General features: G+C 45.8%; 1 protein-coding gene across 2 annotated transcripts in view; it reads left to right on the forward strand.

Annotated features, from left to right (window-relative positions):
- The window catches only part of XIRP2 (xin actin binding repeat containing 2), a 263,945-nt gene that overhangs the window by 150,323 nt on the left and 95,166 nt on the right, over nt 1-18,456 (forward strand). For both annotated transcript variants that reach the window (XM_075317287.1, XM_075317289.1), the window contains exon 2: nt 8,463-8,611. In XM_075317287.1, coding sequence (XP_075173402.1) covers nt 8,463-8,611 — 149 coding nt within the window. The remainder of the gene's footprint in view (nt 1-8,462; nt 8,612-18,456) is intronic.

Genomic DNA, 18,456 nt, shown 5'->3' on the forward strand with positions numbered 1-18,456 from the left:
GGTGCGCCGGGGACTTCAGCGCGGCCCGCGCTTTTACGGCGGCCGCGCTGATAACTCGAGTCCCCGGCTTTTGCGGCCTGCTTCCGTTCGTTCCCGCCCCCAGACCTGCCAGTCAGGAGAGGGGCGGGACGCTGGTCAGTGCATCAGCGCCGAGGGCTGGAGTCGTTTTTACATACTCCAGCCCTCACAATCGGCACAGAGGGGACACTGTTTCCCGCACTTTTGTTTGGGAACTCCCACGGACCGCCCCTCTCCACAGACGCCGGCAGCCATTCCTGCTGACACGCTGAGCTGCAGAGGGGAGCCGGGGAGACCCAGACAAGGAATTCTGCAGCCTCTTACCCGCTGTTCAGCGGGCGGTAAGCAGCCCTCAGGGCTCACCCCCTCTTGTGCCAGTAGTATTCTTAGTATTTTGTTTCTACAAATACTTTGTATTGCATAGCGCTGGTCGCCCTTTGGCTTTAGACTCTCTCACATTGCAGAGAGCCAGCAGCATGTCGTCCGTAAAACGCAAGGGTGCCAAGGCACAGACATTATATGCTTCCTGCACCGCATGTGGGACTTTTCTACCGGCAGGCTCCACGGACCCCCATTGTGTGCAGTGCTCGGCCCCTGCGGCGCTTGCACAGTCGGGACCTCTGCTGGACGTGACCCAGGGTGTACCACCTGTGAATGCTGTCCAGGTGACAGGAACTGAGTTTGCAGCTTTTGCTGACAGAATGTCTCTCACTATGTCACAAATTCTTGACACATTGCGAGCTAGGCCTGTACTTCAGGCCACGGACACTGTGCAATCATTGCCCCCTGGTCCCCCTCAGCTCCAAGCTCCGGGACGGGCATATACACCTCAGGGTGAAGACTCTGACTCGGACGATGGCCCCGGGCAGCCTAAGCGGGCTCGCTATGACGGGCCTTCACATTCATCTCAATGGTCAGGATCCCAGCGAGATGAATCTATGGGTGATGAGGCGGACGTAACTGATCAGGATTCTGATCCTGGGACCGCTCTCAATCTAGATACACCAGATGGTGACGCCGTAGTTAATGATCTTATATTTAACATCAATAAGATGTTAAATATTTCCCCACCAGCTCCTCTTGTGGAGGAGTCAGCTTCGCAGCACGAGAGAATCCATTTCAGATACCCTAAGCGTACTTTAAGCACTTTTCTGGACCACGCTGACTTTAGAGACGCAATCCAGAAACCCCACGCTTATCCTGAAAGGCGTTTTCCTAATCGGCTTAAAGATACACGCTATCCTTTTCCCCCTGAGGTGGTCAAGGGTTGGACCCAGTGTCCAAAAGTGGATCCTCCAATTTCCAGGCTTGCAGCTAGATCCTTGGTTGCAGTTGAAGATGGAGCGGCACTTAAAGATGCCACTGACAGGCAGATGGAGCTCTGGCTGAAATCCATCTATGAAGCGATTGGAGCGTCATTAGCGCCTTCTTTTGCAGCCGTATGGGCACTCCAAGCTATCTCAGCCGGGCTTGCGCGAGTTGACTCCGTCACACGTGCATTTGCCCCGCAGGTAGCACCATTGACCTCGCAAATGGCGGCATTCGCGTCGTACGCGATTAATGCTGTTCTTGACGCTACAAGCCGCACGGCAGTGGCGTCAGCCAACTCCGTTGTTTTGCGTAGGGCCCTGTGGTTGAGACATTGGAAAGCAGATTCTCATTCCAAGAAGTGCTTAACCAATTTGCCTTTTTCTCGTGACCGATTGTTTGGAGAGCGTTTGGATGAAATCATCAAACACTCCAAGGGTAAGGACTCATCCTTACCGCAACACAGACAAAACAGACCCCAACAGAGGAAGGGTCAGTCTGGTTATCGGTCCTTTCGAGGACCGGGCAGGTCCCAATTCGCCTCGTCAAAAAAGACTCGAAAAGACCAGAGACGCTCAGATTCTTGGAGGTCTCAGTCACGCCCAAAAAGGACAGCCGGAGGAACCGTTGCCAAGACGGCGTCCTCCTGACTTGCGGTCTCCGATTCCCACACCCGCGGTCGGTGGGAGGCTTCCCACTTTGGCGACATCTGGCTGTCACACGTCAAAGACCGTTGGGTGAGGGATATTCTGTCTCACGGGTACAGGATAGAGTTCAGTTCTCGTCCGCCAACTCGTTTCTTCAGAACTTCTCCACCACCAGACCGAGCCGATGCTCTGTTGCAGGCGGTGGCCGCTCTAAAGGCGGAAGGAGTGGTGACCTCCGTCCCTCTTCAGGAACAAGGTCACGGTTTTTACTCCAATCTGTTTGTGGTCCCAAAAAAGGACGGATCGTATCGGCCCGTCCTGGATCTAAAGTTGCTCAACAGACACGTAAAAGTCAGAAGGTTCCGGATGGAATCCCTACGCTCCGTCATAGCCTCAATGTCTCAAGGAGATTTTCTAGCATCAATAGATATCAAAGATGCGTATCTCCACGTGCCGATCGCACCAGAGCATCAGCGTTTCCTACGCTTCGTCATACACGACGAACACCTGCAGTTCGTAGCGTTACCTTTCGGTCTGGCAACAGCCCCCCGGGTCTTCACCAAAGTCATGGCAGCAGTAGTAGCTGTTCTGCACTCGCAGGGTCACTCGGTCATCCCGTATCTAGACGACCTGCTTATAAAGGCACCCTCTCAAGAGGCATGCCAACACAGTCTGAAGGTGGCACTAGACACTCTCCAGAGTTTCGGGTGGATTATCAACTTTCCAAAGTCTCATCTAACCCCGACCCAATCTCTGACTTATCTTGGCATGGAGTTTCATACTCTCTCAGCGATAGTGAAGCTTCCACTGGACAAGCAGTGCTCGCTACGGACTGGAGTGCAATCTCTCCTTCAGAGCCAGTCGCACTCACTGAGGCGCCTCATGCATTTCCTAGGAAAGATGGTAGCAGCAATGGAGGCAGTCCCGTTCGCGCAGTTTCATCTGCGCCCTCTACAATGGGAGAGCCTATTAGGGTGGGGAGCGGTGTATCTCCACCACAGGGCTCAGGGGATGTGGACTCTGGAAGAGTCCACCCTGCAGATCAATGTTCTGGAAATCAGAGCAATCTATCTTGCCCTGCGAGCCTTCCAACAATGGCTGGAAGGCAAGCAGATTCGGATTCAGTCGGACAATTCCACGGCGGTGGCGTACATCAACCACCAAGGGGGAACACGCAGTCGCCAAGCTTTTCAAGAAGTCCAACGGATTTTGACGTGGGTGGAAAGCAGAGCGTCCACCATATCCGCAGTTCACATCCCAGGCGTGGAAAACTGGGAAGCAGACTTTCTCAGTCGCCAGGGCATGGACGCAGGAGAATGGTCCCTTCACCCGGACGTGTTTCAGCAGATCTGTTGCCGCTGGGGGACGCCGGACGTCGATCTGATGGCGTCACGGCACAACAACAAGGTCCCAGTTTTCATGGCACGGTCTCACGATCACCGAGCACTGGCGGCAGACGCCTTGGTTCAGGATTGGTCGCAATTCCGACTCCCCTATGTGTTCCCACCTCTAGCATTGTTACCCAGAGTTCTCCGGAAAATCAGGTCCGACTGCCATCGAGCCATACTCGTCACTCCAGATTGGCCAAGAAGGTCGTGGTACCCGGATCTGTGGCATCTCACGGTAGGCCAACCGTGGACACTACCAGACCGTCCAGATTTGCTGTCTCAAGGGCCGTTTTTCCATCTGAATTCTGCGGCCCTGAACCTGACTGTGTGGCCATTGAGTCCTGGATCCTAGCGGCCTCAGGTTTATCTCATGAGGTTGTTGCCACAATGAGACAGGCTAGAAAACCATCCTCAGCTAAGATCTATCAGAACAAGGTTCTCATTGCTCTCCAGAAGCCGCCTTTCGAGCCTTTGAAAGAGGTTCCCCTTTCTCGGCTTTCACAAAAGGTAGTTTTTCTTGTGGCGGTCACGTCTCTTCGAAGAGTGTCCGAGCTAGCGGCGTTATCTTGCAAATCTCCCTTCCTGGTGTTTCACCAAGACAAGGTAGTACTGCGTCCAATTCCAGAGTTTTCTCCCAAGGTGGTTTCTTCCTTTCATCTCAATCAGGATATCACTTTGCCATCTTTGTGTCCGCATCCAGTTCACCAATTTGAAAAGGGTTTACATCTGTTGGACCTGGTGAGAGCACTCAGGATTTACATTTCTCGCACGGCGTCCCTACGCCGTTCTGATGCGCTCTTTGTCCTAGTCGCTGGTCAGCATAAGGGATCGCAAGCTTCCAAATCCACCCTGGCGCGGTGGATCAAGGAACCAATTCTTCACACATACCGTTCTGCTGGGCTTCCGATTCCATCTGGACTGAAGGCCCATTCTACCAGAGCCGTGGGTGCGTCCTGGGCATTGCGGCATCAGGCTACGGCTCAGCAAGTGTGCCAGGCGGCTACCTGGTCGAGTCTGCACACGTTTACCAAACACTATCAAGTGCATACCTACGCTTCGGCAGATGCCAGCCTAGGTAGACAGGTCCTTCAGGCGGCGGTGGCCCACCTGTAGGAAGAGGCTGTCTGACAGCCCGTTCATGTGGTATCTTTTTACCCACCCAGGGACTGCTTTTGGACGTCCCACTGTCTGGGTCTCCCAATTAGGAGCGAAAAAGAAGAAGGGAATTTTGTTTACTTACCGTAAATTCCTTTTCTTCTAGCTCCAATTGGGAGACCCAGCACCCGCCCTATTTGTTCTTAGGGTTTCGTTTTTTCGGGTGCACATGTTGTTCATGTTGTTTCTTAAGTTCTCCGATCGTGTTATCGGATTGAATTTGTTTTTGAAACTGTTATTGGCTTTCCTCCTTCTTGCTTTGGTACTAAAACTGAGGAATCTGTACTCCTACGGGAGGGTGTATAGCCAGAAGGGGAGGGGCCTTACACTTTTAAGTGTAGTTCTTTGTGCGGCCTCCAGAGGGCAGTAGCTATACACCCACTGTCTGGGTCTCCCAATTGGAGCTAGAAGAAAAGGAATTTACGGTAAGTAAACAAAATTCCCTTCTTTGCTGACTGTTGGTAAAAATGAAGTTATATTCTCCCTGCAGCCACAGGTGGTGCCGGAACTGCAAACACTGAGCGCCCTGTACACAGTGAGTGCGATGTAGTCTCACTGTGCCTTGACCGACATCTTGCTCTGTGGTGTGTGTAAGGCCGGAGTCACAATTACAAGTGACTCGTGGAAGTCTCCCATTGGTATCACCCGGCGCGGCCGCACACTCTCCAGACAGGAGTGTCTCAGCTGCATAGAAATTCCTGCAGCAGACCCGCTACTGTCAGGCACGTGTGCAGCCGTGTCGGGTGATGCCGATGCGAGACTTGCACGAGTCACTCACAAGTGTGACTCGGGCCTAACAACCAATGCATAGTGACCAATGACTGACTCTTCATGGCCCCAATGTTGCACCCATAACTCAAAGCCAGCAGCTGCAGGGAAAATATAACTTTAATATTTTCCCTGCAGCTGCACTTTCAGTTATACTGCTGCACACATTTAAAATGGAATTTATCTGCAGATTAAAGGGTACTTAACACGCTGTGATATCGCTTTCCATATCGCTAGCGAGTGTACCCGCCCCCGTCGGTTGTGCGTCACGGGCAAATCGCTGCCCGTGGCGCACAACATCGCTAACATCCATCACACGTACTTACCTGCCTAGCGACATCGCTGTTGCTGGCGAACCGCCTCCTTTCTAAGGGGGCGGTTCATTCGGCGTCACAGCGGCGTCATTAAGTGGCCGCCCAACAGCAGAGGAGGGGCAGAAATGAGCGGCTGGAACATGCCGCCCACCTCCTTCCTTCCTCATTACCGGTGGATGCAGGTAAGGAGATGTTCGTCGTTCCTGCAGTGTCACACATAGCGATGTGTGATGCCGCAGGAATGAGGAACAACCAGCGGCATGCACCATCAGCGATATTATGAAAAGAAGCGACGTGTCAACAATCAACGTTTTTTGACATTTTTGCGATCGTTGTTCCTTGGTGTCACACGGTGCGATGTCACTAACGGCGCCGGACGTGCGTCACTAACGATGTGACCCCGACGATATATCGTTAGCAATGTCGCAGCGTGTAAAGCACCCTTAAGGCTATAACTGCAGGAAAATATCATTTTTTATAACAGGTTTCCTTGAATTACATGCAAATGGGATCTAATACAAAATTAGAGCAGTTTGATATAACATTGTTAGTTAAGGCCCTGTCACACACAGAGATAGACCTGTGGTAGACCTGTGGTAGACCTGTGGTAGACCTGTGGTAGATCTGTGGTAGACCTGTGGTAGATCTGTGGTAGATCTGTGGTAGATCTGTGGTAGATCTGTGGTAGATCTGTGGTAGATCTGTGGTAGATCTGTGGTAGATCTGTGGTAGATCTGTGGTAGATCTGTGGTAGATCTGTGGTAGATCTGTGGTTGCAGTGAAATTGTGGACAATCCGTGCCAGGTTTGTGGCTGTGTACAAATGGAACAATATGTCCATGATTTCACTGCAACTACAGATCTGCCAAAGATTTATCTCTGTGTGTGACAGGGCCTTTAGCGTACTTGTTAAAGATGATTTTAACTCATTTTCATAGATGGAGATTGTTGGATAGTACTTATGAAAACAAACTAATTGGCAAATTACTGCTTAATAAAATTTACAACCATTCTTGAGATATTACTATATATATTATTATTATTTTTAGTTTGGAAGCAATGCGCTTAAGCTAGCCTGGATCAACAGTGCACTCCAACAATTTCTGCCAACTTCAAAACACACATTGCTTACAAGCTCAATAGAAAAGAGCTTGTAAGCTCTGCACAATATCTGCAGCATCGGTCGGTCTCCAAGGTGATGAGCTGTATGCAAAAGAAAAGTGTTAATATCCGTAGAACGGCTGAAAAATTCAATAAGCAGTAAATTGCAAAACTGCTTATATTTGAAAGCACTATATGGCAATATAACAATTTATGAAGAAGGGAATAACCCTTTAAGTAAATCTTTGGCATAACATGTACAATGTGCTATTTTTATTCACTGTGCATAAAGCATGGAGAGGATTAAACATAAGAAATATTTTAATGCATTGCTAATGAGATTTCCTACTGTGCACTATATGAATGAAGAGGTATAAGGGACTGGGGTACGTACACAAGCGCCATATTTTATACCACACTAAAGAATATTGGGATAATAGAGGAGACCCTCATCTCAGAAAAAGTAGGACCCATTATGTTCAATCATTTTTCTTAATGGGAACCTGTCAGCAGAATTTTCGCAATTAAACTAAAAGATTCCCCCTCTGCAGCTCCTGGGCTGCATTCTAGAAAGGTTCCTGTTGTTATTGTGCCCCCCTTTGAGACCTAAATAAATACTTTATAAATTCTTACCTTTTTGTATGCAAATCTGTTTTTATGGTCACGGTGGCGGGCTGTTTTTCGTCTGTTATTCCTCCCCCTCCTGCCGCTGTACGCCGTCCCCCATTGCTCATTTACATACACGAGGACGCCCTCATCATGTAACTGTGTCCTCCCGAGGTCTCGCGCATGCCCAGTGGCACTCTCGCGGGACTGAGCACTGTGCAAAGTGTGAACGCTGGTGAGGTGATAGCGCAGGTGCGAGATTATGGGCGGCGCTGTGATTGTCATCAGCAGCGTCATCCAAGTACCCGCCCATAATCTCGTGCCCGCGCTTTTCCCTCTGCCTCCACTGTTATGCGCAAGCGCTGGCCATATGAACCATGTTACCTATTACCGCAGGCGCGAGATTATGGGCGGCGCTGTGATTGTCATCAGCAGCGTCATCCAAGTACCCATCCATAATCTCGTGTCCGCGGTAATAGGTAACGTGGTTCATATGGCCAGCGCTTGCGCATAACGGTGGAGGCAGAGGAAAAAGCGCGGCCATGAGATTATGGGCGGGCACTTGGATGACGATGCTGATGACAATCAAAGCGCCGCCCATAATCTCGCACCTGCGCAATCACCTCACCAGCGTTCACACTTTGCACATGTCTCAGTCACGCAAGAGTGCCACTAGGCATGCGTGATACCTCGGGAGGACAGTTACATGAGGAGGGCATCCTCGTGTATGTAAATGAGCAATGGGGGACGGCGTATAGCGGCAGGAGGGGGAATAACGGAAGAAAAACAGCCCACCACCGTGACCATAAAAACACATTTGCATACAAAAAGGGAAGAATTTATAAAGTATTGATTTAGGTCTCAAAGGGGGGCACAATAACAACAGGAACCTTTCTAGAATGCAGCCCAGGAGCTGCAGAGGGGGGAATCTTTTAGTTTAATTGCGAAAATTCTGATGACAGGTTCCCTTTAATTTTAATCATCATGTAATTCTTCATTTCTCCTCTGGGGGTGCTGCAGGATAATTGAGATGCAATGGAATATTGTCATATATTTCCAGATTCAGTGTTTGTAAAATGTTCCCCAAAGTTCTGATAGCATTTTATAATCAATATGTGCAACAAATGTTTACTGTCAATTTATTTTTTTTTTTTTTAGGTATTACTAGAACCAAAAAAGGATCCTCAGAAGACGCTGCCAAGAGTGCTAATAAACCACTGGACTTGTCTGAATCTTTACCATTAAAAGACAGGATGGCCATGTATCAAGCTGCCGCAACTAACAAAGGGCAAAGCTCCAGCAGAAATGTAAGCTTCAGGAAAAAAAAAGTACAGTGGAACCTTGGATTACGAGCATAATTGGTTCCGGGAGTGTGCTCTTAAACCAAGTTACTCTTATATCAAAGTGAATTTTCCCATAGGAAATAATTGAAATGCAGACAATTCATTCCACAACCCAAAAATATTTACTGTATTTATACAAACTTATTACAGTAACACAAAATAATGTACTGTATTCATATAAAAGTATTACAGTACACTAATACAAAATACTGTACAGTAAAAAACATATAAAACAAATTAAACTGCACGTTACATTACAATAGAACTGTTGGTGTACGGGAGGTACAGTATAGAGAAAAAATTATGTGTAAATATGACAACCTTTATTCTAATACAATACACAGAAAAACACACCCCAAATCTTTTCTCCCCAAAAAGAGGGCAAAACTAAGCCAAATATGGGGTAGGAATACTGCATAGGTAATTACATTACAATACAAGCAATGTGCTGCACTGGTTCTCAGAAAGAAAGTACAATACTTTATCCACAAATGCAGATTAATAGACATGCTATATAGTATATACTGTACTGTACAATGGTATACTGTAAACAGTACATATGTACGTAAAGTTACCTCCAGAGCAGGTCAGAGCATGGTGAAAGGACAGAACCAGACGTGTGCACGATGAGTATGTGCTCTTCTTGCAAAGCATTGCTCTTAAACCAAGTTACACAATTTTGAAAAGCTTTTCTTGTCTTGCAAAACGCTCTCACACCAAGTTACTCTTAATCCAAGGTTCCACTGTATTTATTTTTTCGCAATTTCTCATATTGTACATAATACACCAATTTTCATATAATATTTTTGACAAAACAATCACTGATCTCGGGAAAACCAGCCAGAGAAAACACTGCCGGCAGCCAGCAAAGGCGCTCAACACAGTGAAATCATAGGTGCATTGCCCCCTGGGAAGTATGCAAATCAAAAAAGGTCCGAGGAGCCTCTGTTAGGGGTCTCGACACAGAAAATAGCCAGATATCCCTCCGGGAAGGACCTAGCCAAAAAAGGTCCTTGGACCTTTTTTGATTTGCATATAATATTTTTGAAATACTAACGTAGATATGTAGACTTAAGGCCCCGTTACACGCAACGACGTATCTAACGATATATCGCCGGGGTCACGGATTCCATGACGCACATCCGGCATCGTTAGCGACGTTGTTGCGTGTGACACCAACGAGCGACTGTTAACGATGGAAAATACTCACCAAATCATCCATTGTTGACACGTCGTTCATTTTCAAAAAATCGTTGATTGTTGAGGATGCAGGTTGTTCTTCGGTCCCGTGGCAGCACCCATCGCTACGTGTGACACCTCGGGAACGATGAACTACAGCTTACCTGCGGCCGCCGGCAATGAGGAAGGAGGAGGTGGGCAGGATGTTACGGCCGTTCATCTCCGCCCCTCCGCTTCTATTGGGTGGACACTTAGTGACGCCGCATGATCCGCCTCCTTAGAAAGGAGGCAGTTCGCCGGCCACAGCGACGTCGCTAGGCAGGTAAGTCCGTGTGATGGCTCCTAACGATATTGTGTGCCACGGAGAGCGATTTGCCCGTGACACACAAACGACGGGGGCGGTTACGCTCGCTAGCGATAACGCTAGCGATATCGCTGCGTGTAAAGCCCACTTTAGGCTATGTGTCCACGGGAGAATGTAGCTGCGGATTTTTCTGCATCAAAATCCGCGGCTTTTCCGCAAAATCCGCACCTTTTCAAAGGTGCGGATTTGCCGCGGATTTACCGCGGAATTACCGCGGATTTGATGCGGATTTTGGTGCGGATTTTTTTTTTTTCCCCAATTTTAAAGCCAAAATCCGGATGAAAATCCGCAACAATAATTGACATGTTGCAGATTTTTCCGGATCAAAATCCGCACGAAATCCGCTGCGGAAAAATCCGCAGCATGGGCACAGCATTTCCAAAATGCCACAGAAATGGCTGGGAAGTGCCTGAGCTGCAGATTTTCGGGAAATCCGCGGCTTTTCCGCGAGAAATCCGCGGCAAAATCCGCGCATTTTCCGCAGCGTGGACACATAGCCTTAGTATTGTTTGTGCTTTCAATGGGGATAGGGGAGTAAGCTGCTGCCAGACACTTCCTCACCGTTAAGGATGTTCACATGTTCGGGATTTTGTCCCATACCTGAAAGTTCATGCAAACTTATGGAGACATGTCCAATATTGATCCGAGTGTCTCGTCAAAGGCAGAAATACAAGTCTATTGATCCATGATAAAATCCATACGAGTGAGGTCTGATTTTCATTAACTGTGTGAGAGGGTGTAAAAACTTTTTTTTTATTCAGTTGGGTTGTTTAGATATGCAGCACTCATTAATTTCTTCCATATGTTGGTCAGACTTGCCTGTTCAAACCTACGGGTGTGCAAGAAAAATGGATTCAATACAGATTGAATAGGAGGCAGATGTGCAGTACCTGGCCGCGGCCACAATCAGAAGATGGAACAGCTCTGGAACTAAGAATTTCCAGCTTCCTGCTGCCACTGCCAGCACTGAGAACAGCTGATTGGTGGGGGTGCAAGGTGTGGGATCCCATCCGATCTGACATTTATGATCTATCCTAAGGATAGGCCATTAATGTACAAGTAGTGGATAACCTCTTTAAGAACACAAGGGGAAGTAATGATAATTAACAGGTGAAAGGTGAGGATATCTTCAGGGTCCTAAAAGGAAAGGAATAACCCCAAATAGAGAACATACATAGGATACCATTTACACCACAGCAGGAAGAATAGAATTTCAAAGAGCAGTTTGTGCAGCCAAACACTGCAGCCTTCTACAGCCGGACACCACAGGACTGTCTGTGAACCGTGACACACCCATGACAACTAGATAGTAGACACTGGAAATAGTGAGCGCCTGGGGCACAGCATTGCATTAATGTAGCACCATTTGCTGGGAGAGAAATTACATGGAGGGGCAACCACAAAATAGTGAACAAGAACACATTCTACAGCCAAAGGCATCGCTACTGCTATCCACCACACTACTGTTATTTCTTGTTGATAATTAAGTATCAAAATGTTACAAAAATAGTACTTGTAATGGGCGTTTCACGCTGCACCATTAGAAGCTGAAGGTACAAGCAATGTAACTTCAGAGTGCAGTTAGCAGGTAAACCACCATAGGGCAATAGAGTAATCAGAATACCGGGTCAGCAGCTGGAGATTTCCTTAATAGCAAGGGATAGACAAATCGTGGTCAGGTGATAGCCGAGAGTCAGAAGCCGAGAAGTCTTAGATACAGCTAAAGGGAGAGAAGGAGGTTGGGGTCAGGAATGGGATACAGGTCAGATGCCGGGAAGTCCAAGTACAAACAAGGGAGGAGGACAAACAGGTCAGGACTGGGATAAGACAGATACTGAAGGATACACAGTAGACAGGAGCGAGTAGTCAGGGACCAGGACAGACGGACAAACGGAGGAGGGTACGAGTCAGACCCAGGTAGCAGGGAAGCAGGACAGATCTGCAACTCACCAGGGCCAGTAATACACGCTGCAGAGCATAAACTATTACTGATCCTGAACCGGAGGTGCAGCGCCAAGATATAGCATCCCGGAACCGGAACGAGGCAGAGAGGAATTAACCCCTGAACTGGGTAAAACCACAGCGGCGGATACCGGCCTGGATCATGACTTTAAAAAAGTCACATCGTAGTCTGTTGTATTTGGTTTCCACAAATATTTAATATGTTAATAAATAATTGCAGATGAAATGTAGTGAAAGATTGCAAGCCAATAAAATGAATCAAAGGTCAAGGCGTTGATAACATTTGCTAATGAGAACACATATCAAATTCATCTCTAATATTAAAAGTTTCTTCTACTCAAGTGTAAAATAGCAATTTTCTAATAACACTTTATAGATTGATAGATAAAGCTGCAGCCTCGCTTTTGTTACTGGATGCTAATATCTTTTCCATTTTTTTTTTTTATTATATGAAATCTCATTTTAATTCTCCGGCTGTGCAGTTTTCCCTTCTCTTTCTGTACACTCCAAATCCATTAGGAGCAGCCTAATCAACATAGAAATAAGATAGAGTCGCAATGACTCACTCAGTTAAACCAATTATGATTAGTGGAGGGAGCGGGATGCTGCGCCATTGGCAGTTTTGTGGACAGAAGATAATAAAATCAGATGAAAAAAATAATTTCTTCTACTAAACGAACAACTAAAATCTATAAAAAATCAACCACTTATTGTGTTTCTTCTGAAAGGCAGGTGACGGATGATGCTAGGACAGGTATTTTACAGATCATTTACAAAAGCTCACTACAGAATTTTCCCTTGGCTCACTTGGTTTGGCAATTAGTTGAAAATATCACAAAATAATTCAACTATATTGGGTAAGCATGCAACAATAGTTCAATTTCTTTACAGCTCCCACCACAGGGAAAGTAAAGTATTAAAAAGTGACCATTGAAATGAATGGACTGATTGTGTATTGCTTGGTCCTCATGTGATAGAGACCCTCTTTTTGGCTGCATTGGATCTGGATAAATGATTGAGGTCTTCTGCAAAATTGGAATTTTTAAGTAATCTAAACAGCATGAAAACCCATTTCTAGATCTGGGGGCGAGAGGAATTCCCAAAAAGGCAATCTCACTATGATGCTCCAGTCTGCTATATAAGACTTGGGTTCCTGCTGCGATCATTTCGCGAAGGTACAGTTACTTTCTCAAGGAGAAAGATCCTTGAAAAAGCAACAGTACCTTCGCGAAACGCGCGTTGGTGGTGATCCTGCGTTCCTGGTCTGGGGGTTCCGTACTGATGTGGGATTAGGCCTTTGTATTTCCCTTACTGCACTTGCACCTTAAGTAATTATGGTCCTGTTTTGTTGCAATTTATATCCTCCTTGTGTCCACAATTTGGGTTTTTTCATTTGAAATATTTTCTTCACTGAAAGTAATTTTATCCCCACTACTAGTGGACTGTGGAGGGATATTGATATAGGATTTTTTTATGTAGGGACCATTCCCCATTAGACATCATGTATCCTTTGTTTTGGGGGCTTCATGATGACGGGGGACTAGGCCTTTTATTCCTTTAGTTGCACTTGCACTTTAGATATTTATGGTACTTCTGAGTAGTGCTTATAAACTATATCTTCACCATATCCACAATGTTTTACCCTAATTTGAAATATCATCTGTGGTAAAGTTAATTTATTCTTACTATTTATGATCTGTGGAGGGGCTACTTGTACTTCTAAGATTTACTGTTTTGGGGACCATTTCCCACTTTACATTATGTACCCCCTTATCTCCTGTGCTTGTTCTTAATATTCCAATTTTATCAATTCTGTTTGTGATTTTCTAATAAAGAAATATATATTTTGCACTTACCATTTTCGGAGTATATGCTTTCTGAAGGCGGACACCCAGACGGGACTGCATCTGGGTGTCAATCAAGAAAGCAAACCTGAAAATGGTGCATGACAGTGCACACGGTGAGTCCATCTTCACCATTATAGTCAATGGCCCCGTCGGTGCATGCCTCTGAAAACCATTTTTCAGGGACCACGGGACCACTGAATGTAGGTTACAACGTACTGTGAAAGCGCCCTTAGACGTGCAGGTTCCATTGCTGTAAAAAATTATGACTGAGGGCCACTTGCTGGTCCTCCAAAAATTATGAGTGGGTGCCGGCTGATGGCCCTCAAAAAATATGGAGCGGCATGATAACCTTATTGATATGGTGTGGGAGGAGGAAGAGAACCAGAAAACATACAAATCATGAACTATATACTCTTTTTCGGGTGGAAAGAGGTGAATGAGAATACAAGAAAAAAAAAGGAATATTTGATTTGGCTTTATATTGTGCTGCTGTCATCCGCTGGGGTTGAGAAGTCAGCGCTATTCCAGGCCTTGTTCATTTTGAGAACTGTCAGCTTGACTGCATTTCCAGTTGATCACTGGTTATGCCCGGCGGTACTAAAAGCCCTCTCTTACAAAACACTTGTGATTGGGCAGGCCAAAATCTCCAAGGCACAGAGGGACAGTTCATGCCATGTGACCAGCATGGATATCCAATAGTTGTAAGGCACAGAGTAATCACGGAGGACACTGGTACGGTTGGCTAGGTACTCGTTCACCATCTTCATACACTTTACCCCACTACCCCGTGCATCAAGACCTACGTGCTGGGAGAATCTAATGAAACTGTTCCAGACCTTTGAAACTGTTCCCCTGCCTTTATTGGACCTAGTTTCTGTCTCCCTCATCTCTCCTCCTTGGTTATCCAATGAACTATGACATCTGCCGCCAGCGTTGTCAGATAGGAAATGTTTTTATAAATTGTTCAACTGGGCACTTCTGGTATTGGACCATTTTACTAGTCCTCTCCACAGGAGAGATGGAAAGTTCTCCCTGTAGTGTCGGTAGAGAAGGATGAACAAACAGTAATCAGTTTTGGCCAAAATGTGTATCAAGTGAGAATCGTGGGAAACACTGCGGGACATAAATGGGGTGCACATGAGCCGTACCTTTAGAAGTAGCTCAGGCAAATGTGGGTAGGTTTTCAGGAAGTGCTGAACCATTAAGATGAGCACATCGGTCACACCTGGCACATGTGCGAACTTGCCAAGGTTCAGAGCCACTACCAGGTTACGGCCATTATCACATTCAATCGTGACTGGTTTTAGATTAAGTGGTGAGAGTCACAGTTCTGTTGGGTCTATTATACCTATCAATAACTGCAACGGTGTTCTGTTTGTCACCTAAAGAAATGAGTGTCAACATGGCCTGTTGTTGCTTCACCGAGGCCGTGCTGCAGTGTTTACAGCTTGCAACTGATATGGATAACAATTTGGAGATGGTGGAAGAGGGGGTACAGCAACTAGTGTAGGAAGTGTGTGAAATCCTGATGGAACTAAAGCCTGCAATCCTCAGTGTCGTAGCATTTGTGCCATCCCAGGGTCCTACTCTGTCCTCGTCTCCACAAGGTTCACCCAGTGTGCTGTCAGGCACATGTACCATCCCTGGCCACAAGCACTTATCCACATGTCAGTGGTTAAGTGGACCTTAACAGTAATTTCATTAATGAGGGCATGGGTGATGTTATGGGCCACGTGCTGGTGTAATGTAGGGATAGCACACCAGAAAAAATAGTGGCAGCTGGGGAACAACTACTGAGGGCCTGCTGCCATCCCTCTAAAAAGTATGAGTGAGGGCCGGCTGCTGGCTTTCTAAATTATGAGTGAAGGTCGGCTATTAGCCTTCTAAAAATTGAGAGAGGACCAGTTGTTGGCCCTCTAAAAATTATGAGTGAGGGCCAGCTGCTGGCCCTCTAAAAAATGAGTGAGGGTCGGCTGCTGGCCCGCTAGAAATTATGAATGAGAGGAGTAGAATGACATCAATCCAGTAGACTGGTATGTGTTCCTGCAGGTTGTCAATCATTCAAAAATTTCAGAACTGCCCGTAAAAATAGGATGCATTTTTCCCTGTCCAGAAAAAATGTAATGCGTTTCGTATTTTTTTGAAGCTGTAGAAATTTATACAAATTATTTGGACTTTAATTATCATCATTTTACAGTTAACAGTGAATGCAGCTGATGTTTTCATATCAGAATTATGGGCTGTAGACATGGATCACTTATAATCATAATGACTTATTATGGCTTTAAATTGTGTCTGTAAAAAGAAATTGTCTGTCTGACTTTTTAATAAACTGATCAGAAAAAGTATAAAATCGAGTTGGCAACTCTGTGTGCCAGTAGGATTTAGGAGGGGCACTTCAAGTGCTCCATGTCAGCAAGAAGCAGACCCCATGAGGGTGGCATGAGCACCCAACATCCTGTATTGGGACCTGTGCTCCTCACAGTCCAGGACTGTGCAGCTTGGTTAACAATATGAGGGGTAGTAGTACAGCTTACTGTTGTGTATGACTAATGTAATCCAGGGCATGAACAGTGTATTCACCTATATGCCACAATCAGAAGAGAAGAGTTGTGTAGTCCAGCTTCATGGTAAAAAACATTGGAGAGTGTTTATTTAAATAAAAGTTGTTTTTTTTTCCTGTGTTTTTTGTTTAACTCTATACTTATCGGGTTAGTAATAGTGGTGTCTGGTAGATGCCTCTCTATTACTAACTCTAAGCTTGATGCCAGCTGTCAAATTATAGCTGACATCAACCCCACAAGTATTACCCCAATTGCCACCACACCAGGGCAATCTGAAAGAGCCAAAATTGGACCAACTGAAAAAATGTGCCACCTCTGGGGCTGCTGCGGGCTGCTATTTTCAGGCTAGAAGGGGTCAAATAATCATGGACCTTCCCAACCTGATAATACCAGCCCCCAGCTGTCTGCTTGGCTGGTTATCAAAAATAGGGTGGAGCACACACCAAGTTTTAAAATGATTTATGTAAATAATTTTAAAAAAACAGTTTGGGATCCCCTCTATTTTTGATAACCAGCCAAGGTAAAGCTGACAGCTGAGGGTTGCAGCCCTCAGCTGTCTGCTTTACCTGCGTTGGTTATCAAAAATAATCTGGAGCCCCCAAATTATTCTTTTATTTTTTAATCGCTTACAGCAGCGTACAGGCAACTTCCGCATTCAATAAAGATTGTTGATTGGCTATTGTGCAGCCTTTCAACAAACTTTATTAACATACAAACGATACCCAAACTTCGAACTCAGACAAAGACTTTTTTTTAAAAGTTCGTTTTCAAGTCCGAGACCTGGACACCCGGTGTTCAGTACAAACCCTGAACTTTACAGTTCGGCTTGGCTCATCCCTAAATGTGACAAAGTTGAAACTTTATGCTATTGAATATATTAAGAAACTAAATCGGGAGGAGATATAGAATGACTTATTCAAAATAGAGAAGTGCGGTGAATTTTAAATTAAATGCACAAGTACTCCTCGGACTCAACAACATTATGCTATATTATTAAAGGGAACCTATCACCAGTTATTTGCTTTATAAGCTGCAGCCACCACCAGAGGGCTCTTATATACAGCATTCTAACATGCTGTATATAAAAGCCCAGACCACCTAAAGGTCGCGCTCTGTGGATGTGGCTCAAATGGGCGTCTTCCTCCTCCGGTGTCGGCGCCTCCTCTTTTGGCCAACTTTGTCTTCCTTCTGAAGCCTGTGTGCATGACGCTCCTAGGTAATACACACTCGCCGGTCCCGCGCATGCGCACTACAATACTTTGATCTGCGCTGCTCAGGGCAGGTCAAAGTGCGCCTGCTCATCAGGACCTGAATGCCGGCGAGTGTGGATTACGTCGGACATGTCATGCACCGCGGCTTCAGAAGGAGGACGAAACAGGAGGCGCCGGCACCAAAGGACGAAGACGCCCATTTGACCCACATCCACCACAGCGACCGGTTTAGGTGAGTATTATACAGTGTTTTTTATGTTCTACACAGTGGCCTGGGCTCTTATATACAGCATGTGAGAATGCTTTACATAAGAGCCAACTGGTGGTGACCACAGCTTATAGGGCAAAAAACTGTTGACAGGTTCCCTTTAAATATATTTTAATATCATTCTACAATATACTATACCTTGTTTAGTTTCCATTACCATGACATAATACGTTATATAAATTAATACAACTCTCTAATCACTTTCATAATTTGTATCAATATTATTCAGTATAAAAACTATTCTTTTGTCTACTAATAATTATATGGGCTTTAATAAGCCAATATCATATATTTAAAAAGTACATGATGATTTTGTATTATCTTGTCTTATCTAATTGTGATTTTTAAATAAATATCTGATTATACTACTGCAGTGTGCACCGGAGCAGGAAACTATATAATTGCAGCAGCCTG

Source organism: Anomaloglossus baeobatrachus, chromosome 7 (assembly GCF_048569485.1).
Source record: "Anomaloglossus baeobatrachus isolate aAnoBae1 chromosome 7, aAnoBae1.hap1, whole genome shotgun sequence".
NCBI lineage: Eukaryota > Metazoa > Chordata > Amphibia > Anura > Aromobatidae > Anomaloglossus > Anomaloglossus baeobatrachus.